The sequence below is a fragment of the Pinus tabuliformis genome, chromosome 9, assembly GCF_031772625.1.
Source record: "Pinus tabuliformis cultivar Carrire ecotype Pingquan chromosome 9, CPIR1, whole genome shotgun sequence".
Taxonomy (NCBI): domain Eukaryota; kingdom Viridiplantae; phylum Streptophyta; class Pinopsida; order Pinales; family Pinaceae; genus Pinus; species Pinus tabuliformis.
The window spans coordinates 511,145,378-511,169,137 of record NC_142307.1 but is presented as its reverse complement, the minus strand read 5'-3'; the positions used below and the strand labels follow the sequence as shown (position 1 = coordinate 511,169,137).

Here is a 23,760-nt window from a genome sequence, read left to right as displayed (position 1 = left end):
GGAAGGGGAAAATCAAAACGTGAAAACCTAAATCAGAGGTCTTTATATACTTCTTTGAAGGAACAACCTCTCTTGCTCTCAATAAGTTGGGATCCCTTTTCTACCCCAAAATAAATAAGTTCCAAAGCATATTTCTCTTTAATAAATAAATGAAGGCGAAAGAAGAGAAAGGCTTCCTACGTAGAGAGGTGAAGCAAGCAACTCGACCGGGGTACTATCCAGGCTCGATGGCAGTGGAGAAATGTTTGTGTTCCTGCGTGATTCCACCGGGGTATTGTCCAGGCTTGCTGGTAGTGGGGCAACACCAACGATGAAAAACTATACTCTGAAAATTTGGAGCTCGCGAGCTAAACTACCCTTCCTAATTTGAAACATTGTGATCTGGTTGAATCTTATGTTGTGTTCAACTGAGAAGGTACAAAGGGGACCATGTCTTCCCATGGGGTAAGTGGGGAAGCCAAAGTAATCTACACGATGAATCAATACTCCCTGAAGGACCAAGGCTCCACACTAAAAACGAACTAAGATAGAGAAACTAGAATTCAACAAGTGTGTTGCCAAGTGTTGTAGCAGCTGCAACACCCTCCAAAATTTTGGCCTATACTTGAATTTTGGAGCCTATTGTGGATCCTGTGATCGATCATTCCTTAGTCACTTATTGGTAAGTTGATGATCTCAAGATCCCTTCTTCAATCTTAAGAGTCATTCACACTTTTATCTTTATATAGTATGTGTCATCTTTGGGCATGGGGATTATCGCTTGTCATGCAAAGGGAAGTTTGTTTTTCTTCAAGGGGAAATATTTGTGAGAATGGGTTTTTCTCATCACATAGACATGTTTCACACTCATTTCATGCACTCTTGCACAAGTTTCACCTTTATCCTCCCAAAGTCTATCTTTGGAGCCACACTTGTCGTAAGCTGCAACAAAGGTTGTTGGATGAAGCAAAGTAAGTTTTTATATGTTCTGGATGGTCTATGTTGTATCATTAAGTGTCCAAGTGTGTGATTGTAGTCAAGTTCTATCATTGTTCACATTGGTTCCACTGATTCCAAACCTAGCCAAATTCAGGAGTTTCCCTAGCAACCTAGCCTCATCCAACTTTCCTGAACTGCGCACTTCACATCTACAACCCTCAAACTATTCCCTTACCTTCTGGAACTACGCAATGCACAGAAATCCTAGCCTCCCATGGCATCCAAAACTACGCAGTGGTTTCCTCTAGTGTCCTTCCCTCATCCGGAATCCACTGTCTCTAGAAACTGCGCAGTTTTGTGCCTCAAACATCTCAGCTGCCCAATCCACCTTACCTCTTGGAACTACGCAGACGTGTCCTCCTAGGGCCTCATCTTATAGAAGTCATTTCCCGGTTAATCTGCGCAATTTTGTCTCTCAGTGGCCACAGAGATGGATGACATGCTAGATGACTCTCAAGGAGATGAGGAGAAAAGATAAGGAGACCAAGGAACCTAGGGTACGATGGAAGAACGGGACCACAGGAAGACTCCATTTGATGCATAACCCTTTGGAGGGTAGGTATGGAAAACAAAACACATCTTTTGAAATACATCTCTTAGTGTAGCATGAAGGATTACTTATCATTGTCGTATCTTTATGTCTTCAATGACATGCATGGTTGCAAGCACTGAAAGTCATTCCATGTGTTTCCTCTAAGTGTCTTGCTCCCTTTTGCTTATTCGATCAATGGTCGTCTTCAGGAATGTTTGGTTGTTATGTCATGTTTTCGAACCTTTCTAGTGACCTCATAGGTTGGTCTCCATGTATACGAGTTTTCCAAGCCATGTAAACACATATCGCACTCAGACACAAAGTCTTGAGCACTATCGCACAAGTGTCATCACGGTCGTCCTAAGGTCTACCTCAAGTGTCACACTTATCATTTCTTGTTGTGAGATAGTCACTCAGAGGGTAATGCTTTTCTTGTTGTTCCAATGGTCTATTTTTTTCATGTCGTAGAAGTATGTTAAGTGTGTGATCACAGTTCAAGTTCATCACAAGTCCATCTTCCTCTCATACTTAGCCATTTTCAAAAAATCTTCCCAATTGGCCAACTCAGCTTCACGGGCCTCGACTAAGTTGCGAACTGTGTGGTCTCAACCCTCAATGATGTGACCTTGCTCACTAGAATTGTGCAGTGCGTAGACACTGTCCTCCAGGGAAGTTTCACTATGCAATTCCAGAGTTCAACAACCTTCCTTGACTACCAGAATTACATAGAAGCTCATTCCAATATGGCTTGAACTGTCAATTTCACACCTTCAGTCCTTAAGCTTTTCCCTTACTTGTTGGAATACCATAGTGCAGAGATCCCATCCTCCCTTGGCCTCCAAAATTGTGCAGAGATGTCCCCAGTGTCCTCTCTCAACCTGAGCTCATTGTCCTCAAGAACTGTGCATATTTTTCCTCTAGGCCTCTCTGCTAACCACTCCTCCTTGCCTTTGAAAATGGTGTAAAACTGACCTCCCTTATTCTCAACTTGCACCAACCACTGCTGACTTCAACTATCTAATCATGTCCCCGAGTGGCTACTGTGCAAATTTTCTCCTTAGTGAGGATTGTGCTCAAAATTTCCCCATTCAAGTCTGAGTTGTGCTCTGTGCAATCTTAGCGATTAACCCCTCTCCCTGCCAACTGGAAGTATGCAATGCACAGTCATTGAGCCCTGTCTCCTAGCTTGTGGCTTGTCCCATGCTCAGTCCATGGATGATAATGCACCATCTTAGAGTAGGGAGTTTTTGGATTGATTCCGTCCAGTCATGAGTGAATTGTAGGAACATGCACATTGTTAGATCATGGTGAGATGATGAAGAAAGAGAATAAGGAGAAAACATGCTAGAAAATTCACTTACAACTGGACAGACAAAGATGCTTATCAAGAACAAGAAAAGGGACAACATGCATGCAACCACCTCTCAAGACCAAATATCATTGAATACCCTGCATCATCAAGCTATGCGGAGGAGAAGAGAAAGTGCATCCAAGAACACATCCATCACTCAACATCAACAATGGCTCGACATTGTCACCTCAGCAAGCTAGTCCATGTCAGCAATGTCATGTCAGGTTGTGTCATGAGTTTTCAAAGGCCACATTACTATTATGGGCCATGTCTATTTTTATTCGAATGTAATGTAAATGTGGAAGTCCAATGGACACACATGAATATGAAGAGTCATGTCAAGTGAAAATTCATAGGAAGTTGAACAGTCATGAGGGTAGTCGAAGAGTCACAAGGGTCAAGCATCACCCCTTGGTTATATATACCCCCTCATTGTATGAGAAAATGACTTTTTCACCTTGGCTCCTCCCACAAAGCATAAAAAGTTTCATTCAGTTTCTTTGGGGAGCAAGGAGTGGCTCCAATGTCCCACTACTGGGGCTAGTGATGTATGATGTGAATATGTGTTTTGGGACTTTTGCTTAATAAATAAGCCTATTCAGGCCATCACATTTCCATGCATGACTTGTAGATGTTTGTAAGACTATTGTTTCAAAATTGTAATTCATGTTTGTTTCACATGTACTAAGATAGTAGAACTATTTCGGTTGTTTTAGTGCTTACTTCATTGGGAATGTGCTATATTGATTATCATTATTGTCTCATCCTTGTGGACTACTCTGCGGGATACTAGATAGACCTTCCTTGCTTACTGGTTATAACGACTGTCACATATGTTGTGGACTATTACACTGGATACTGGACAAACCTTCCTGGTTCACATGTGTCTCTTCCTGGGTGGTATTATTACCTTTCACTTAGAAGCTCACTTTTCTCCCTCTTTTTGCAGTAAGAGAACCTTGACACAGTTGCGTTGCACACTCACTAGGCGCACTTACCTTGTTGTTCGAAGATACCATTGCATCACTCTCTCGTGCTGACAGTTAGAGGAAAGACATATCTTTGAGTATTTTTCAATCGAGCCTTTATACCAGATGGGACATCTATACCAAATGGTGTGAGGTCTAATTGGGACTTCATATCGGGGAGACCCCTTTGTTTAATAGATTTTCAACACCGTCAACACATCCCAACATATTCAGCATTTGCATCCTCTCCTAGGATTGATCCTCGTTCTGGTGCAAAAATGCATTCTGCCTCATCCTCATATTCAAATTCTTTAAGCATCCTCAACCATTTTCTAATCAAATGCTTCATCCATTTTCTCTAATTCCTTGCATGCAATTTCTTGACTGGCCATTAGACTAGTTTTCCAACATAAATTTGATTTCCTAATCCCTTCTGCAACTAATTCATCTATTTTTGTAGCTGTTTCTTCAGTTAGTTGAGTTCCTCCTTCATCTCATCTATCTCCTGCTCTCTTTCTTCATCACTCATTCTCCTTTTCCTAGTTGTCTTGACATCCTACCTTCATTGATCGTGACCTATCTCTAAACCCATCACATGACTGTCCATAACCATTTTACCTCCTCCTTCTTTTCTTTTGTGAACTCTCCTTGTTCACCTATGAGTTGCAACAAGCCTTCTCTCTCTCTGTTTTTGTCTTTGGGCAATTCTACCCACACTCACTATGGAACTTCTTGCAACAACTTCTACCCAAATTTTATGTGTTGGAAGTTGTCATTCTCATGGTTCTCTATAGTAGAACGTTTTATCCTTCCTCTAGAGCACACCTACTCTTCAGCTCCAAAAGGTCTTAGGTTGCTGCAATTTCACCTGCTCACTTCCTATTTAGAGAACTTTTGTTGTCCTCTCTCTTTCTTCAGCAACCCATCATGCTACTAGGTTCTGTCACAATCCTCCTTTCTTCTAAGAGCCTAATTTCTTTCATTTCTCTTTCACAACATTGTTATTTTTCTGACTTATGTGAACTTCCTCCTACTAGTGTATTCTCTACCCCACAAGCACATTCTCATTTGGGGTTTCTCCTATCACAACTTCAGTTCTAGTATGGCTGCTACCTACAACACAACACTTATGATCAATGTCAATAAAAACATCAATACTTATCAAGACATTTCCCCAAGATCTCATCCTTTCAATAATTTTGTGCACCTTATCTCTTCTCATACACTCCTTTGTAGATATTTCCTCATATTAAGAGCATTTCAACCTGCTCAATCCTTTATAATTCCTATTTAATTGCAATCTTTCAAACAAGCATCTTCGAATCCAAAAAAATATATATCTTGTGTCTAAAGGATCATCAAGGTTCAATCATACTAAGAACAATATTCAAACTTGTCTTTTTTCTTATCCAATGGTTCTAGTCTCAAACTTGTTCCTCTATTTTGATCTTCTATTAGCGGTGTTTTCTTGTTGTAGACTTATGTGTTCACAATCTCTAGGGTTTTCATAAATCTTCAAAGATTCTCCCTATAATCAACAATCTTCAATATTTAAAATTGCAAAATAAATCAGAACTACCTTTGTTGTAGCTCAAATTCTTCTTCTCATCCACTCTTATTTTGGGTTCAGAGCTTTGAAAGCTCTGATACCACTTGATGAAGGCCCAAATTAGACTTGTCGACCACAATTTTCAATTCTTTGCTCTTCCCAAAAAGGTGCTTCCTTCAACCCTGTCATGTTATCGCATCTTGGGATAATAAATACCTTTATATAAATTACATTAATATATTTGATTAAACAGTGGGAGGAGTCGAAAAGGTTGATTCATTCAAACCCTTTTCCAAATTGGAGCAGGCCTCTTTCTTTAGTCTCAACCCTTACACAAATTCAATACAAGCACCTCGAAGTGTCAGGGCTGTCGGAAATATTGGGGGGGGGGTGAATCAATATTCCTTAGCAATTAGTATTTTTAAATCTTTTCAGAGCATTAGTCAATATTTAATTATTATTACTGTTTATTGAGTAACAATAGTAAACAAAATAACATAATAAGCACAAGAATTTTAGGTGGAAAACCCCCTCCGAATCAAAAACCACCCAACACTTTTCTAATAAATTCTTTAATCTTCAGCCCCAACTGAAATGAAAGTTACAACTTCCAATAATTCTACAAAATCATTCTTCTCCAGCTCCCACTGGAAGGACGCCCCAACATCCTAGACCAACCTACCACCTTGACGTGTTCACAGGCTCCAACCTATAGGTGACTTCATGCACCTTCCTAGCACCTCCCTACCACCCTATAATGATCAGAAGTAAGACAAGAGTGTGGAGTCCCGTACCAGGGACAATGATCCATGATACAATATGATTTACAATGATTTTCTTGTACTTGAGCAAACACCCAATCACACTATGACCTGCAACCCAACCATGACATCATCCCAACATTGACTCATATACCTCCCAACAATGCCTCTTCGACCCTAGGAAGATTGACTTGTTTACAATAATGACTATTTTACAAATTTACAATGATGACTCTTTTATAGTGCTAGATTTTTGACAAGACTTGACACTTGACTCAACATTGCTTCTTAGATCACTTGCAGTTGCTGAGGTATTGTTGTGCTTGCTTCAAGTAATGGTACTTTGGCATTGCATGTCCTTCTAGTATGTGTCTGAGTTTTTCTAAAGTGTCATCCTTCCTACACATGCATTGGCAAGCAAGACCCAAACAAATGAAAAACAATATACTTATGTTTTCCTACAAAAACATATGTCAGATATGATACTCAAAATTCACATGCAAACACTAATCATACATACCTTGTTGTAGCAGACTTACGCTTGATTGTTGATGTGTGGTCCTTGCTACAGTGATCCTTGAGTGCATGCTTTTTCTTACCTTCTAGGAGCTCGATATTGAATTTGTTGTATCTATGTAATTTCAGATCTTCAAGGTCTAACATTACGTCCTGTGGTAGCCCTCTGAGTCGTCTTTCCAATCCCACATGTTTGATCGAGATTGGATTCTTCAAGAAAGAGTTATGCCCAATCTCCCACGATGACTTGATTACAGACTAGTTCAGTAGAGTGAACTTGTATGAAGTGCCATGTGTCACTGTTTTGACCTTCAGCCCTGAAAAAGATACCCAACAAACTAAATTCCTTCCTCTTTCTGTCACATTTTACGAAATTTGAATCCAATGCTCAGAGAGAAAGTTATGACAAATTTCTCGAGGTCACTTGTTTGACATGGAATTCAGGAGCCTATTTGAAGTAGCAAAATCCTAGAATCCAAGGCTCTAATCTTGCTTCAAAACAGACCGTCAAACTTGATCATAATTTTGTGCCCTAACCAGACCTCAATGAAACCTTAAACTCCCTGCAATAGATCCTGCATTAGAATCTCATGAGGGCCGAAAAATTATAGATGTCTTCTCACAAGATAGTTCATTGAAAAGTGCTTGCTAGAGGAGGATATGAGGATCACTATTTATGGAAATGTCTTGAGTTGAGAGGGTCATCAACAAGTGAACGTTGGAGGGATTTTAGGAGCATAAAACATTATTAATTATTGACGATTCAATGACCACAACCAAATATGAGTGTCATTCCACAACCCCATGGGGTTTTAGCCCACTAATTGGGGCTACTAACTTCAACATGAATAAATCTCAAACCATGAAGAACTACGTGGCGTGCCATATATCAACGGAAACATCTCTATGAGTAGAATCCATCTACAAGATCCTTGACTTAGAATAGGATGAGTTGTCAGTTAAAATTCCCATGCAAGATCGGGGTAGCCGCTGGTGCTGCTTGGGTTGACATCAATGACAAACACTTATCAACAAGGGCTACAACCACCAGATTAAGCCCTTTTGAGTGGCCCACTTACCATGTAAGCTTGGTTAAATAAGCTGGTGATATGAGAAGATTGATTATAATAGTCCTCGAGTAAGAGCTTCCAGATGGGGACCTCGACTTAATGTTCTGGGCTGCTCTTTAAAGCTGGTGCAATGGTAGTGGCATTCACAAAAATTCGTTGGGATAGAATCTCTGGGCGGGACCCACTTATCCTTATGTCTTTTCGAAGCCACTCAAGCCTGACTAAAATAGCTCGACTCTTTGTGATTTTACCACTTTTTAACTTCCAGGATGATACTTCCAGCCTGATGCAGTTAGTTGACACTTCCCTCTTGACGATTTTGTCTCTTGACATTGTTAATTAACAGTTTCCATAAGACCTTTAAAATACTAAGTATTAGTTTCTTCGCTTGTGTATTTAGGCTTCGCTAGTGTTTAGCGCTACTATGCATTCACTCCGCCTCTAACTTGCTTCCATGGCTTCCATCTCCTCTGTGTATTCACAATCATTGATCATACAATTGATGAATGATCGACAACCTCATTCCTTCCATTATAAAAGAATTTCTCGCTTCAACTATAACGAGACATTTGACCCTCTCCAATATCCACGCTTCCTCTATGCCTCTGATCTTTCGTTACAACAAGATCATTGATCACTGCATTAATCAATGATCTTTGTTTCCAACTAAATCTAGGGAAAACCGAGAGATTCTTGCCTTCTCGCTTCTCCAAAGTGCCATCTCTCCTCTTTATTCTAGATCGTATTCATTCCTATTGTGAAAGAAAGGCTCAACCTTGCTTCAAGAGGATTCTAACTCGCGTACATTAGTTTAAGCATACGCTCTCAAACACTCTCTCTCCTGAGCTTAACACAATAACTAAGCATTACAGGTTGACAATTAATAAATGAAGGTTGGCGTTTTGGATCCACACACTCAAAACATAGTGTTTTCATATATTATATACAATAAATTACAAAATCCCCCTTGGTTTGGAATATACCATTCAACCCTCTCTCAGCCTTTTGGCCCTAAAACCTCTCGAATCTCTTTTATGCACTTAGATCCCATTTCCATGAAATTAATTCCATTTATACAAAAAGATCTAGATTTAAATTCTGGTTTAGATCCACTATTTTCTCACCTAAACTAGATCCTCTAGATCTATATTTTCCTCAAAAGATTCAACTAATCCCAAATCTCTCTAATTCTCTCAATATTCCCTAGACTTCTCCCAAAGTATAGATCCCATTACAATTGTATTTCTAAACACATTTTTTCCTATAACTCTCTGAAAACATAGGAAATATAGTAATTACATTCAATTAGGGAACCGACTCCCTTGGTAAATGAAAACAAGTAGGTCTAGCCAAAATACAATCTTGACTTGGAAGTTTGAATGCTCTTGCATCAGTGGTTTAAATTCTAATGAGTGATTTTGACATTAGCTAAGTTAGACAATGTGCTTAGTTGCAGTATCTAACCATTGGAAATGAGATTCTCATATACACAAAAAGGAATACATAGAAGGATTAGAGTAATGGCATTTCTTGTTGGACACTGTTGTCATACATTTCTTAAACAATTTTTTGATGTAATAGAGCAAGACTAGTGAGATATTGTATTTTTTTCTACTAATAATAACTATCACCAATCCTATCTCCCCATTATAATAAAAAATTGCATATAACAATACAAAAAAATTTGACTACATTAATCTACATAAAAAAACAAATAACCATCATTAAATTTCCACTTGAAAAAAAAAGGATAAAATTGAAATTTCAAGACTTAAACTTATGATATACTGTTCAAATGACAAGTTTCAAAGGATATAGGTGAAGCAATATACAGTTGCTACGATTTATATTTTAGAGATACACTCTGATATGCTATATAATCACTTATTCAGTGGCAGCGCTGTTAATTATTGACGATTCAATGACCACAACCAAATATGAGTGTCATTCCACAACCCCATGGGGTTTTAGCCCATTAATTGGGGTTACTAACTTCAAACATGAATAAATCTCGAATCGTGGAGAACTACGTGGCGTGCCATATATCAACGGAAACATCTCGATGAGTAGAATCCATATAGAAGATCCTTGACTTAGAATAGGATGAGTTATCAAGTCAAAATTTCCATGCAAGATTGGGGTAGCGCTAGTGCTGCTTGGGTTGACATCAATGACAACCACTTATCAACAAGGGCTATAACCACCGGATTAAGCCCTTTTGAGTGGCCCACTTACCATGTAAGCTTGGTTAAATAAGCTGGTGAAATGAGAAGATTGATTATAATAACTGTCGAGTAAGAGCTTCCGGTTGGGGACCTCGACTTAATGTTCTAGGTTGCTCTTTAAAATTGGTGCAATGATAGTGGCATTCACAAAAATTCGTTGGGATATAATCTCTGGGCAAGACCCACTTATCCTTACGTCTTTTCGAAGCCACTCAAGCCAGACTAAAATAGCTCGAATCTTTATGATTTTACCACTTTTTAACTTCCAGGATGATACTTCCAGCCTGATGCAGTTAGTTGACACTTCCCTCTTGATGATTTTGTCTCTCAACATTGTTAATTAATAGTTTCCATAATACCTTTAAAATACTAAGTATTAGTTTCTTCACCTGTGTATTTAGGCTTCGCTAGTGTTTAGCACTACTATGCATTCACTCCGCCTCTGACTTGCTTCCATGGCTTCCATCTCCTCTGTGTATTCACAATCATTGATCATACAATTGATCAATGATTGACAACCTCATTCCTTCCATTATAAAATAATTTCTCACTTCAACTATAATGAGACATTCGACCCTCTCCAATATTCATGCTTCCTCTGTGCCTCTGATATTTCATTACAACAGGATCATTGATCACTCCATTAATCAATGATCTTTGTTTCCAACTAAATCTGGGGAAAACTGTGAGATTCTCGCCTTCTCGCTTCTCCAAAGTGCCATCTCTCCTCTTTATTCTGGATCATATTCATTCCTACTGTGAAATAAAGTCTCAACCTTGCTTCAAAAGGATTCTAACTCACGTACATTAGTTTAAGCATATGCTTTCAAACACTCTCTCTCCTGAGCTTAAAGCAATAACTAAGCATAACATGTTGACAATTAATAAATGAAGGTTCGTGTTCTAGATCCACAGACTCAAAACATAGTGTTCTCATATATTATATACAATAAATTACAAAAGGCCCCCTTGGTTTGGAATATACCATTCAACCCTCTCTCAGCCTTTTGGCCCTAAAACCTCTCGAATCTCTTTTACGCACTTAGACCATATTTCCATGAAATTTATTCCATTTATACAAAAAGATCTAGATTTAAATTCTGGTTTAGATCCACTATTTACTCACCTAAACTAGATCCTCTAGATCTATATTTTCCTCAAAAGATCTAACTAATCCCAAATCTCTCTAATTCTCTCAATATTCCCAAGACTTCTCCCAAAGAATAGATCTCATTACAATTGTCTTTCTAAACACATATTTTTTCCTATAACTCTCTAAAAACATAGGAAATACAATAATTACATTCAATTAGGGAGCCAACTCCCTTGGTAAATGAAAACCACTAGGTCTAGCCAAAATACAATCTTGACTTGGAAGTTTGAATGGTCTTGCATCAGTGGTTTAAATTCTAATGAGTGATTTTGACATTAGCTAAGTTAGACAATGTGCTTAGTTGCAGTATCTAACCATTGGAAATGAGATTCTCATATACACAAAAAGGAATACATAGAAGGATTAGAGTAATGACATTTCTTGTTGGACAATGTTGTCATACATTTCATAAACAATTTTTTGATGTAATAGAGCACAACTAGTGAGATATTGTGTTTTTTTCTACTAATAATAACTATCACCAATCCTATCTCGCAATTATAATAAAAAATTGCATGTAACAATAAAAAAAATTGACCACATTAATCTACATAAAAAAACAAATTACCATCATTAAATTTCCACTTAAAAAAAAGATCAAATTGAAATTTCAAGACTTAAACTTATGATGTACTCTTCAAATGACAAGTTTCAAAGTGTATAGGTGAAGCAATATACAATTGCTGCGATTTATATTTTAGAGATACACTCTGATTTGCTATATAATCACTTATTCAGTGGCAGTGTGTGAGGCACGAGCAACAAAATATAAATGTAAATGTCATTCATAAATATAGAGTAACAAAGTAATGGTGGTTAGTGGAAAGAGATGCTATAACAACGTGTGGTTAAGATTGTCAAAATGAGATTAATTGATAAGAAAGATATATAAAATGACAACGTATTGGTGGATAAGATTGTCAAAGTGAAATTAATAGATGAGAATTCAAATTACCATGTGTTCAAATAAAGGAAATAAGACAATTAACATGTCTACATTCTATATAGTTATAAAGTCTTATTCATTAGATATGATTAATTAGATGTGATTAATGTAACAACGAGGAACAATGAATTTTGTATTTTGTCTTTTATATTCACCCACTATCATGTTTCTCTACGTGTAATAATAATATGGGGATGCATTATCTTCATGCCTAGGAGCTTCATGATTATTGAAAGAAATATTATGTCCAGTTGGATATTAGAGAAGTGCATGAGATTTGAATGGATTAAGAAAACACATTAGAAGATGATGATTGATTGAAATTTTGTGACTTTATTTGGTTTATGAAGCCAGAGGAAGTTGATATTTCTTACCATCAAATCTAAGATTCGATTCTTTATGTGTAACCTTTGCTTCCTAAAACCTAACCAAAAAGTGTTTTGTTATTTTAATTGTTTTGTCGAGTTAATTCGATCAATCTTTTGTTCTCATAATATGAGCATCGTTAGTTTTTTAAGATCAACTTTTTATTTTTTTTAGCGCTTTAGTCTGGTATGTATGTGACAAATAATATATGATCATTTATAATTATTTGATAAAGATATTTATAATATAATTATAGAGGAGGTTAATAAAACATATTAGAGATATATTTAAATTTTATTAAAATATTAATTATTTTTATTAAAAAAATTAATTGTTTTTTTTTTAAATATTATGAGATGTTTAATTTTTTTTTTCAAAATTTTCAATTAAAATTTTTTCCAACTAATAGTCACATATCCACCAGCAAAGCTACTAAAATAGTGAAACTTAAACCTTGGTAGAATAGAATAGAAAACCTTATAAGAAACCTCACTTTTAAATAATTTGTATAATTTTTACCCAATAAATTATTATTAATATTTCTATTTTCAAATTAAGAAATTTTTTATCATTACTCTAAATTATACTTGAAAGAACATTTTTTATACCACCGTTACTTTCATATGAAGTATTTCATAGCTTATTCATTTTGGCAAAAAAAAAAAAAAAAAAAACATTTCTCATCATGAAAAGGTATATAAATCATGTAAGATGCACCTTGAACTTAAAGAATGTTTCATTTTTTGGTTAAGTATTTTATGAGATTTCTAATAGATACTAACATAAATTTAGCATATATTCTCACACTTTAACCTTGGAATTATTATAAGTGATGGAAATGCGTTTTCTTGAATTTTAAAAGATGTATTTTCACACTTGTAAATCTAATTTCATTGAAAAATATAGCTTTTTTATTTCTATTAAAAAATACATCGAATATATTGCTTTAAAAAAAAATTAAATTGAATTTTGTATAAATTCAGGGTACAAAGCTTTTTTATTAAATTTATAACTTTAAATAATTATCTTAGTTGCAAAAAATTATCATTTATAAATATTATATATTAATTATAAAATATTTTGAATTTATAAAAAATATTGAGTCTAGATTTTTGTTTAACTGCATGTGGTATTTAAATAAAGAATTAGGAAAATCTATCTTAATATTTTCTCATAATTATATATTTTAAAATTAAAATATTTTATATTTTATTTTTAAATATATTTATATAAATATAAAATTTTTTTATTAATTTTAATTTATATAATATGTAAGTTATAAATATTATTCAAGTTAAGTTGTAGAATAATACATTATTTTTTGTGTAATAAAAAAAGGTGACATAATAACTTTATTTGTTTTGGGTAACAAATCCCTTTTTAAGGAAGGAGAGTAAATATTTAGATAAGTTTATTTATTTATTTTTTATTTGTCAAAATTATAATTTAGATGGGTAATATTGCAGTTTGAAAAGTTTGTAATGTTAACTGTTTAATATTTATATTTCTATTTTTTAATATAATGCTAGTCAATTTATTAAAAATATGAATTTCTTTTATATTATTTTGAATTACTAGAAAAATATCAATTTATTAAGCTATATTCTTAATCTATTTATTCAAATTAAAAAATATATATATGAGATTTTAATTTTCTTAGTTTTAGATCATTTGCAGAGCTCCAATAATACTGGAATCTAAAAATAGAAGTTGATAGTCTAATTGTTTTCACTAACAAATTATTTAAATTATAATATTTGCTCATTGAATATGGTAAAATGATTCAACATAAATACATATTAAGAGTAAGTTCTTGGTTCTCAAATTTCAAACTTCAAAATTATTTAATAAAATAATATTGAAATTAAAAATAAAATCATACTCAAGAAAATCTAATTTTCCATCATATACTAGCTATAAATTAATCAAAATACCATATACATACGGTAAATTAATGAAAATAATCATGCTAAAAGTAGAATAGTGTTTTTAAATTCCAACCGTGCGTGAGATACGGTGGAAACATAAGTAAAACTATGATGTAGAAAATTCTGATCCTGTCACAAGTAAAATCATGATCCACAAAATCTCTGAGTGGAGCTAAAATTTCTACCTGTCAGAATGCATAGCCAAACCAGAGATGTTTTGTGAACAGTCTAACCCACGCTTTCTTTTATTTAAAGAAATCAATGGAAAAAGACATGCCTCTCCCTGGGAATTATTTAAGGGAAAACTGACTAGGGTTACGTTTTCAAGTGCGCTACGTTGGGCTGAATGAAGAAAAAACATATATCATCGTTAGCTGGCATGTGGCGACGTGTCAGCTATCCAAGCGGCTAGCAGCAACTTCGAACGCCTCGAAAGTGACATGAGGTGCACGTGAAGCGCCCACCTACTCCGCGGAGGAATGACACATTTACCGGCGCCACGTGGGTCCTACAGTTGGCCCTCAGCCTACATCCTACATCGACTCTACAGCTTCGGCGTTGGCGTTGTCTAATGAGATGACAATTTTGCCTGAGACGGTGAAATTTCTGAACAGAATCTGGCAATTCTTTCTTAAGAAATTCCATCACAAGTTTTTTTTACAGTGGATTCAACGGCATTAAGAATCTCTGAAAAGTCTGAAAATCAATAATTATAATCTGAATTTGCAAAAAAATTCCACCTAAATTCATCAAAATCATGCCAAATTTTACATTCCTGTTGAATTTTGCATTCCTTTCCGGCCGAAAACGTCCCCTCCTTGGACTTCGCCCCCTCCGTCTTCTCCCCCTCCGTCGCAGCCATTAACTCCCGTTTACCTTGTTACTGTTTGCCCGCTTTCACACAACGATCGTGTCGTTTTCTGTCCGGACACGCCGGCGCTACTATTTTAAGAAGCGTCCCGCACTCATTCGGGAGTCGGGAGGGATTGTCGCATTTGTAGTTGCAGTGCGTCGAGATCATCGCCTTCATCGGATAGTGTCCTCTGCACAGGGAGCATCAAGCGACTGACCAGGATCTCCAAGCTCTCTCGGGACTCGAACCCCAGACCACATCTGATCTGGCCGCCGGCATTTTCCTTTAAACCCTCGTCCTTCCAAAATCCCCACACGCTTCTGCTCGTCTGCCCGCGCTTCGAAATTCTTTCCCCTTCCCCTTCTCGCCCTTTCTCCGGTCGCCGCATCGAAGCCCTTCCAGCGCAATAGCTTTCCCCTCTTTCGGGATTTCCACTCTGCGGCCGTAACGAGGAGGCAAAGATCGAAGAGCCGGGGAGCAATACCGAGGATCTTTCCCAAATCCCGGTGGTCGGCAGTTCAAATCCTGCACAATGAACTGCGGAGGAGCGCCCTGCGGAGCCTGCAAATTTCTGAGAAGGAAATGCGTGAAAGGCTGCGTGTTCGCTCCATACTTCGGTTCTGAAGAAGGCCCGGTGCATTTCGCCGCAGTTCATAAGATCTTTGGGGCGAGTAATGTATCCAAGCTTTTACTGCATATCCCCATGCAAGAACGTTGCGAGGCAGTTGTTACCATATCGTATGAGGCAGAGGCACGTCTCCGAGATCCCGTCTATGGCTGCGTTGCGCATATTTACGCCTTGCAGCAACAGGTATCTTAAATGTTCACCGCTTCTTGAGAACGTATATACAATGTGTATATGTCGATAGCCTCTGCAGATGCATTTCTTGTTCTTTATATTTGCAGAAATTTTCTTTGTTCTTTATATTTGCAGAAATTTTCTTGTTCTTTATATTTTCAGAAATCGGTTCTGCAGGTGTCTCTGGACTCAAGATATGTGTCATGAATGTATTACAGGTTGCAAGTTTGCAGGCGGAGTTGGCATTCATGCAAGCACAGCTGGCGAGCCGCGTGTCATCCGGATCAGCATCGGCCTCCGCGATTTATCATGTCATGTCTGCTTCATCGTACAGTCAACATCCACATCAGCTCCCTGCACCCTACCATATGATCCCCCAGCCATATAACCCTCGAGTCCTTGGTGTGAAGGAGGAGAACGCCTGTGGTTTCGCTAATTCCATGGACTGCGAATTTTCCGTGTCTCCCAGTGATAATTCGTCGCCACAAATGGAGGTCCTCCAAAGATGCAGAAATCTTGAGAAAACTGGAGACGATAGCAGAGAGCTTGAGGCTTTGGCCCATGCTCTTCTTCTGAGAGGTTAAACTTTTCCAAATTTAGCAAACCTTGGAGAAGATAGCAAAGAGCTTGAGGCTTTGGCCCATGCTCTTCTTCTGAGAGGTTAAACTTTTCCAAATTTAGCAAACCTTAATAATTTCATTGCGTTGACCTGTCACCGCCGCCAAATTGCTTCCAGATACCTCTGGATTTGCTTTCGTTCAGTTTATTTTTGACAAAGGACTACGAAGAGTGCCAATCTGGCGATGAATTTGGAGGAAGATACTTTGATGGTAGGTGGTTTTGTAAAAGGAATATGGATAGATGGCGACGAATTTGGAGGAAGATACTTTGACGGTAGTTAATTTTGTAAAAGGAATATGGATAGAGGGAGTAAGTTTATAGGTAATGAAATGAAGGAATGTACATGTAAAGCCATCTACCAACCGTGGAGAGGAGCCGGAGATGGAATCCCACATTTCACTTTACCTATGTTGTAATATATTTTAACCAAATTAACGTCTTGGTCTCTATAGTTTTTCGTTACAGTTATTTATTGCTCTCTTTCAATGACATTTCAAATGTATAGTTTTAGGTTGAATTTCTATTATCAAGATCTCTTTTCTAATATCAATTTGAATGGCTTATTTACTCAAACTCAAAATCAATTAACAATCTCTTTCGATTATAGAATAACTCTTGTTTCTACTTTCTAGTAATTAAATTGAGGCTTAGCTATGAATTGATTAAGTGTACTATCTAAATATGCAATATTTACCCCAGTTGTAGTGATATAATTCAGACTTCCCAACAACTATCAATATAAAGTACCACTCACTTCTTTTGGTTCATCATCACTACTAAGCTTGACATTTTGTTCTAATGGAATAAACACTTGTTTACATTCACACATATTAAACTCCTTACACTGCATTGTATACTTTCTTTTTGTGATTAGTGTTTTTCCATGTTCTTTCTATACTTCAAGGCCTAAATAGGTCCTCCATCTCAAATTCCTTCAACAATTATGTTTTAATTTCTTCAATTAACTCATTAGCATTTCCTATTATAGTAGGTCATCAACATATAAATAAATCAAAGTAATATGATCATTTTCATCCTTCTTCATATAAAGCTTTGGATCATCTTTACTTTTAATAAAATCCTTTTGAAATGAGAAGGTATCAATTTTCATATACCACTACCTAGGTTCTTGTTCAAGTTCATATAATGTCTTTTTAAACCTACATATAAGGTGTTCTTGACCTTACTTTCCAAACCCTTCTAGTTCAACTAGATGAGCATTTTCCTTCAATTCTCCATTTAGAAAAAGCTTATTTAACATCCAATTAATGTAATTAATTCCCATGTGTTTTTTTTTTTTTTAATGATAGAACCATATTCTTCTTTCATGATATCCATCAATTATTTATGGTCTTTAGCTTGTTCATAATTTAAGGGTTCTACTAAATTCATAACTTGAGCCATTAATACTTAATATTTATACCTTATATGTGTCTAAGATGGTAATGTTGGTCTCCTTGGTGTTACATTGTTTTGTGGAGTTCCTTCACCAATTCTTCTGCTTTGTAGAGTTCCTTCATCTCTTCTTAGCGTAGTATGGCTATTTGAAGGGTCCATGCTACTTGAAGCTTCATCTTGAATCAGTTCAACATCTTCATCTTTCAGAACGATTTTTTAGTATATTTTTTTCTTTACGTTGTTACAATACAATATGTATATCATGTAGCATCCGTAAACAATCAATCCATTAACCATGGATTAGAATGCAACCATAATTTGTTAACCATAATCACAAAACCATGGGTTGAACCACCATGTGTCGCAAAACCACTAAAAACAAAAACCATGTGCCAAAAACGACCAAAATTGGATGCAAAATCCACCCATTTTTTTCAAGGGAACTACTCCCAATGTAATGAATCACATTATGACACCCCTTTTTCATTTCCAAAAAAGTTTTGATGTAATTAACTACTTGTGATGTTGGGTTACCAATATTTATAGTATGTACTACTTTATTATGTGATATATTGTTTTCTTTTATTAATAAAAATTTTAGACGTGAAGGAAGGGAGAAACCAACAAATCATGACGCCTTAGGGAGGGGGGAAAGCTTGATTAGGGAGGAAAAGGTGTAGGGGAGTGGGAGAAATCCTAATCTTCCTTGAATAAATATTATTTTCCCTTGATGAGATGGTTAGTATTCTCAATAAGCTTCTAGCAAAAGAATGGGAAGATGAAGGATCGAGGTGTGATTGTAAAAATAAGAAGGAGAAACCATCAAGGGGTTCCTGGTTTTATTTTCTCCTCATTTTTTCTCTCATACTCTCTAACTCATAAATTTGCAAGACAAATGGTGAAGAACTGAGAGAGGTTCAGACCTTGTGATTGATTAAGAGATATGAGTAACAACCTATGTGTCTGAGACACAATTTTTTATGTGTGTGAAGGAGAGTGGTGTTCAATTTTTGTGTTAAATATGGTTGATGGTTATGATAGTAAAGCATAGAGAAGGGGATTTGAATTCACTTGGATGTGGAATTTAAATGAATTGGGATGCATGGAAAATACATGATAATTTTTTGTAATTGTATGTCCTCCCAATTAATTACATTTTCCTCATGTTGAACACATGCTCATTTTCTTTAATTTCCTCCACATGCTACAAGTGATTTTGTAACATCCCTCATGTTACCCCCTATTTTTTGTAATGTTAAAATTATGACTATGTAATGCTAGCATGGGGGCAATGACTGGTTAATACATTATGTGTCAACATAATATAAATTAAATGTGAATTTTAATTAGCTGCCTTGAAGAGATGAAAACACGGATCCAAGTCTGAGGAGAGCGGAGAAGTGGGAGAGTGGTGTATGGTGGCATAACAAACTAAAATACCACCTCATGTTGGCATTATGGTGTGCATAATTCCAACTAACTGATGTTGGCATTGGTTCATGATGGTAGCTAGCTCATGTTGGCATTGTTGTCAACCCTATGGTGATCTAGCTTATGTGTTGATGCCTTTCTTGTAGCATACTTGCATCTAGTTGAGTTGGCATTGAGCTGATTATGTTGGCATTGATGTCAACCTTATGATATCGCACTCATCATGGATAGATGATGTCATTGGTGTGGTTGATGGTTATGCATGTACAAGTGTGTTCATGACTTAGTGCAGGATTGGTTTAGTGTAGGAACTGGAGGCTGAGTAGACATGGTTGCAGGACATGTTATGATGATGTTGCTACATGTAGAGGTTGTTGCTACAAGTATTAGAGATGGTTGCTTAGGTGTCCATGTTGTTGAGTTGGAATACTAGGTCTTCATGCTTATACTCATGGAGATGACTAGTTGCAATGATGGTTTGGCCTGATGATGATGATGATGATGATAATGATGTAGAGGTGTTACAATAATGTTTAGTGGTGTTGCATCTTGTGTAGATGTCAGAGGAGAGTAGAGCATTTGTTGGCACTCATGCCAACCCTTGTTTGTTGACTTCTAGGTCAACTTGGAAGTGACACTTGGGAGACATGTTTGACCCACTTGCAGAGGTATTACTGAGCTTGATAAAGGCTTGGAGGTTTGTACAGGAGCTGGAGAAGGTGACCAATCAGTTGGTTGATGTTCGAGGATGAGGTTTCATGTTTTTCTTTAGGTTTTGCCCCAATTGCACCCATGCATGTCGTTGAAAGGTTCCAGCTGCTGGAAGACAAGCTTGTGCATGGAGTTGCAACGTAGATCAACTAGTTTTGTGCATGCAATTGAACTTTGACAAAAATTTCTTCAGATTCCTTGTGCAAATCAGATGTAATTTGGCATGGAAATTCCTAGAGGCTTTTATATTAATTTGTAAAGGCTAGGAATGGTTTGAAAAGGTCCTCCAATGATTTGAACACCTTTAGTGCACACATAGTGGTGATAGTGGATTGATTTCCTCAAATTTATGACCCTTTGATCCCAGTCCAAAAGTGAAATTCACTCTACATGTTTTATATTCTACATTTTGGAGCTGGTTGATGGTTGATTGTGTGATAAGGTGAGTTAGAGAAGGTTTCATTGTGTGAGTATACTTCAAACCTTGATGTGAGCATAAATGCTTCAATTTATGTGTTCTAATGGAAGCAAAATGAGCACATCTATTTGCTGAAGCAGTGATTTGATTCAGAACTTCAGATTATAGATCAGAGAGAAGATAATTGTAGCAAAGGTGTTGGTAGAAATGGAGAGCTTGGTATAGCTCCATAATTGAGACTCTCACTTTATTTTGCAAGAGATGCTAGTTCATTTGGCACATATCCATTGTGTTTTATGTTGTTGATTATATTACACAGTAATTATATTTTGGAGTGAGATTTTGATGTTATGGTTGAGCATATGATTATGGTGATTTGATTTGATTTGTTGATGATGTTTTATTATTGGAGATCATATTGTAGAGTTGAATCAATTTGAGCATAAATTCTTGGGATCTAGTATGAAAAGAGATGAAACAATGTTCTCGTAGAGTATAGGAGTAGTGACTTGCATGGGTGTGGAGTATTGATTGAGATTTTTCAACGAAAGGAACAATTTCTCCATCCAATCGGAGTTGGATAGTCCAATCGAAGTTGGATGAGGATCGTTGATCATGGTGACTTTCAGCAGATTGTAGTACGTAGATCCTTGTGAGAACAAATTTCTCAGATAATTAATAGTATCAAGTCTCTTGTCTGATTGATGTTGGCCTACTGTATATGAGGTCGAGTCTCCTTGCTGATGGGAGTTAGAAAAACTATGTAAAAGGCATACTTTTCTTAATAGAAGATTTAGAGCAACACATTAACAACAAGGGTTTTTTTTCCCAGTGAAGGGTTTTCCACTATATATCTTGTGTCTCTTGTGTGGATGTATTTTGATGTGTTGTTTATTGTTTCTCTCATGGTTATCTTGTTTTAGATGCATATATGGTTTATGTTTATGAGACAATTTAATGTGTTGTTGGTTAATACATGTGTGATTCAGTAGAGAAGTTTTAATTGGTAAAAATTATTAAGAAGTCACACTATTGATTCACCCCCCCCCCCCCCCCCCCCTATAGTGCTCAAAGGTTTCCAAAAATTGGTACCAGCGAGGGGATCTTTGTTGTAGCTTGATCACTAGTGAGCAGATATGGGGTTTGCTAGCAAAATTTTTAATTTATTTTTAATTTTTTTATCAGAATGACTTTTCAAGGAGTGGTTGTCCTCACCACTGCAAATTTCAAGGTATGGATAAAAAATGTTAAATCTCAGTTTTTGCCTTGTGGATTTAACATTTGGAGATTAATATGTGAAGGTTGTGGAAAGGATCCAATTGCAGATAAATTTTTACAGCAAGATGTGCAAGCAAGATGCATAATCTACAAGAATCTCATGATGATGATTTGAAGAAGTTAGTAGGTTTTAAATATGCCAAATAAATGTGGGACAAGCTAGAATCTATATTTGGAGATTGTACCAATAGCAATATGGGGAATGAGAAAAAGAATAGCAAAAAGAAGAACAAGAAGAAGGGCCTTCAAAAACAAGAAGCTCAACAACAAGAGTCTCACCCTACTAGTGCAAATGATTCAGTTAATGATGAGAAAAAACCATAAAATCATGAACATAAAGGTATAAATATTAATGATTTTATTTTGAGTTACAATTTCAATGATTTAGATTTTGATCATGTTGAAGGGCCTCGTGAAGATGAGAATGACATTAAGGTTCTTAGAGATGAGATTTCTAAGCTAACAACTGCATGCAAGGATTAAGAAACAGTATTACATATCTGTGATGATAAGGAGGCTAAGCTCAAGGAGGAGATTATCAGCTTAAAGATTAAATTGGCAGAACCAGAAAAATTTGAGGAAGGTATGAGGAAGCAGTACCAAGAAAAGGAAAATGAGTGTGAGAGATTAGAAGTTGAAGTGGTGTCCTTGAGAAAGAAATAGAAGATGGAGAAGAGAATTGTGGCATTGGATAGTTTGCTTGAGATCCAAAGATCATCATTGGATAAATTGGGTGTTGGATTTCAAAAAGGTGAGTCTAGTTTGCATGCAAGAGAAAACAACAAAGAAAAACCCATGAAGCCTATAACAAACAATACTAGTAGCAAGAGTACCAACCAAGGAAACAAGAAGCATAACCAACAACATATCAACCAACAAATCCGACAAAAACAGAAAAGAAAACCTCAAGGAGTGCCTACATTTAGAAGATCTTTTGCTCCAAGAGGAGATCATGGAAGATTTGTAAGATTTCAAATGAATCGAAGCCCCTTCATTCCTTTGATGAGAAAGGTTGAGTGTTACAACTTCCACAAATTTGAACATGTTGCAACTAACTATAGGAGCATAATGTACAGATCAAATCAACAGAACTTGCAACAATATCAACAACCAAGGAGATCATCCATCATGTATAATCGTGTTTTTTATGGTTATTTCTATTCATGTAACCTGTTTGGCCATAAGGCATGTGATTTCAAATCTAACCAATGTAGGAGAAGCACATTACATGCAAAGTATAGATCTAGCATGAGCAGTAGGATATTTGATCATCTTGTTTCATATCTTGGCCACATGGCATGCTACACATGTCATAACTTTGGCCATAAGATACTGTTTGTTGCCCCGTTATTTAAGCAAAATCAGAAAAGGCAACAAAAACAAAGAGAACCTAGTAGAAAACTAGTGAAGGAAGAAAAGAAGCAACCAAAACCATGTGGAGGAAGAAGTAGCATTAGCTCTTCAAGTAGTGAAGAGCATCCCCTCCTATAGTCCATGATTATTTCTTGCATTCTCATAAAGGATTGTAGAGTTTACGAGAGGTGCATAACCTTAGGGGGAGTAGATGACAGAAGTATGATATTTTGATGAGTACAAGTTGGTGTACTAGCATATTATAAATTGATTCAACCTCATGCAGATTTAGGTCCACACAATCAACCTGTCTATTGGAGATAGATTGAGCTCAGCGAGAGCTATGAATGGTATGATATTTGCATGGACTTTTTGTCTTTTTTTCATTACTTACACTCAGTTATTTGCAGCAGTTATATGCATGCTTTACTGAGAGAAGTGGATACACTTTTCAGCTAGACATATGTTTTTGCTTTCCACTAATAGTTTGTTGAAAATATGTGCAACCATGCATAGAATGTGATAATTGCTTCAGCCATGTATAAAGATGACATG

The 23,760-nt window shown here is 36.4% G+C and overlaps 1 protein-coding gene across 1 annotated transcript; it reads left to right on the top strand.

The window, feature by feature from the left end:
- The first annotated feature begins 15,260 nt into the window (after positions 1 to 15,260).
- Positions 15,261 to 17,088, top strand: LOC149149450 (uncharacterized). The gene is made up of 2 exons (XM_089440925.1): positions 15,261 to 16,007; positions 16,214 to 17,088. Exons 1-2 carry the CDS (start codon positions 15,729 to 15,731, stop codon positions 16,577 to 16,579), a joined length of 645 nt encoding a protein of 214 aa, XP_089297051.1. The 5' UTR covers positions 15,261 to 15,728; the 3' UTR covers positions 16,580 to 17,088.
- The last annotated feature ends 6,672 nt before the right edge of the window (positions 17,089 to 23,760 follow it).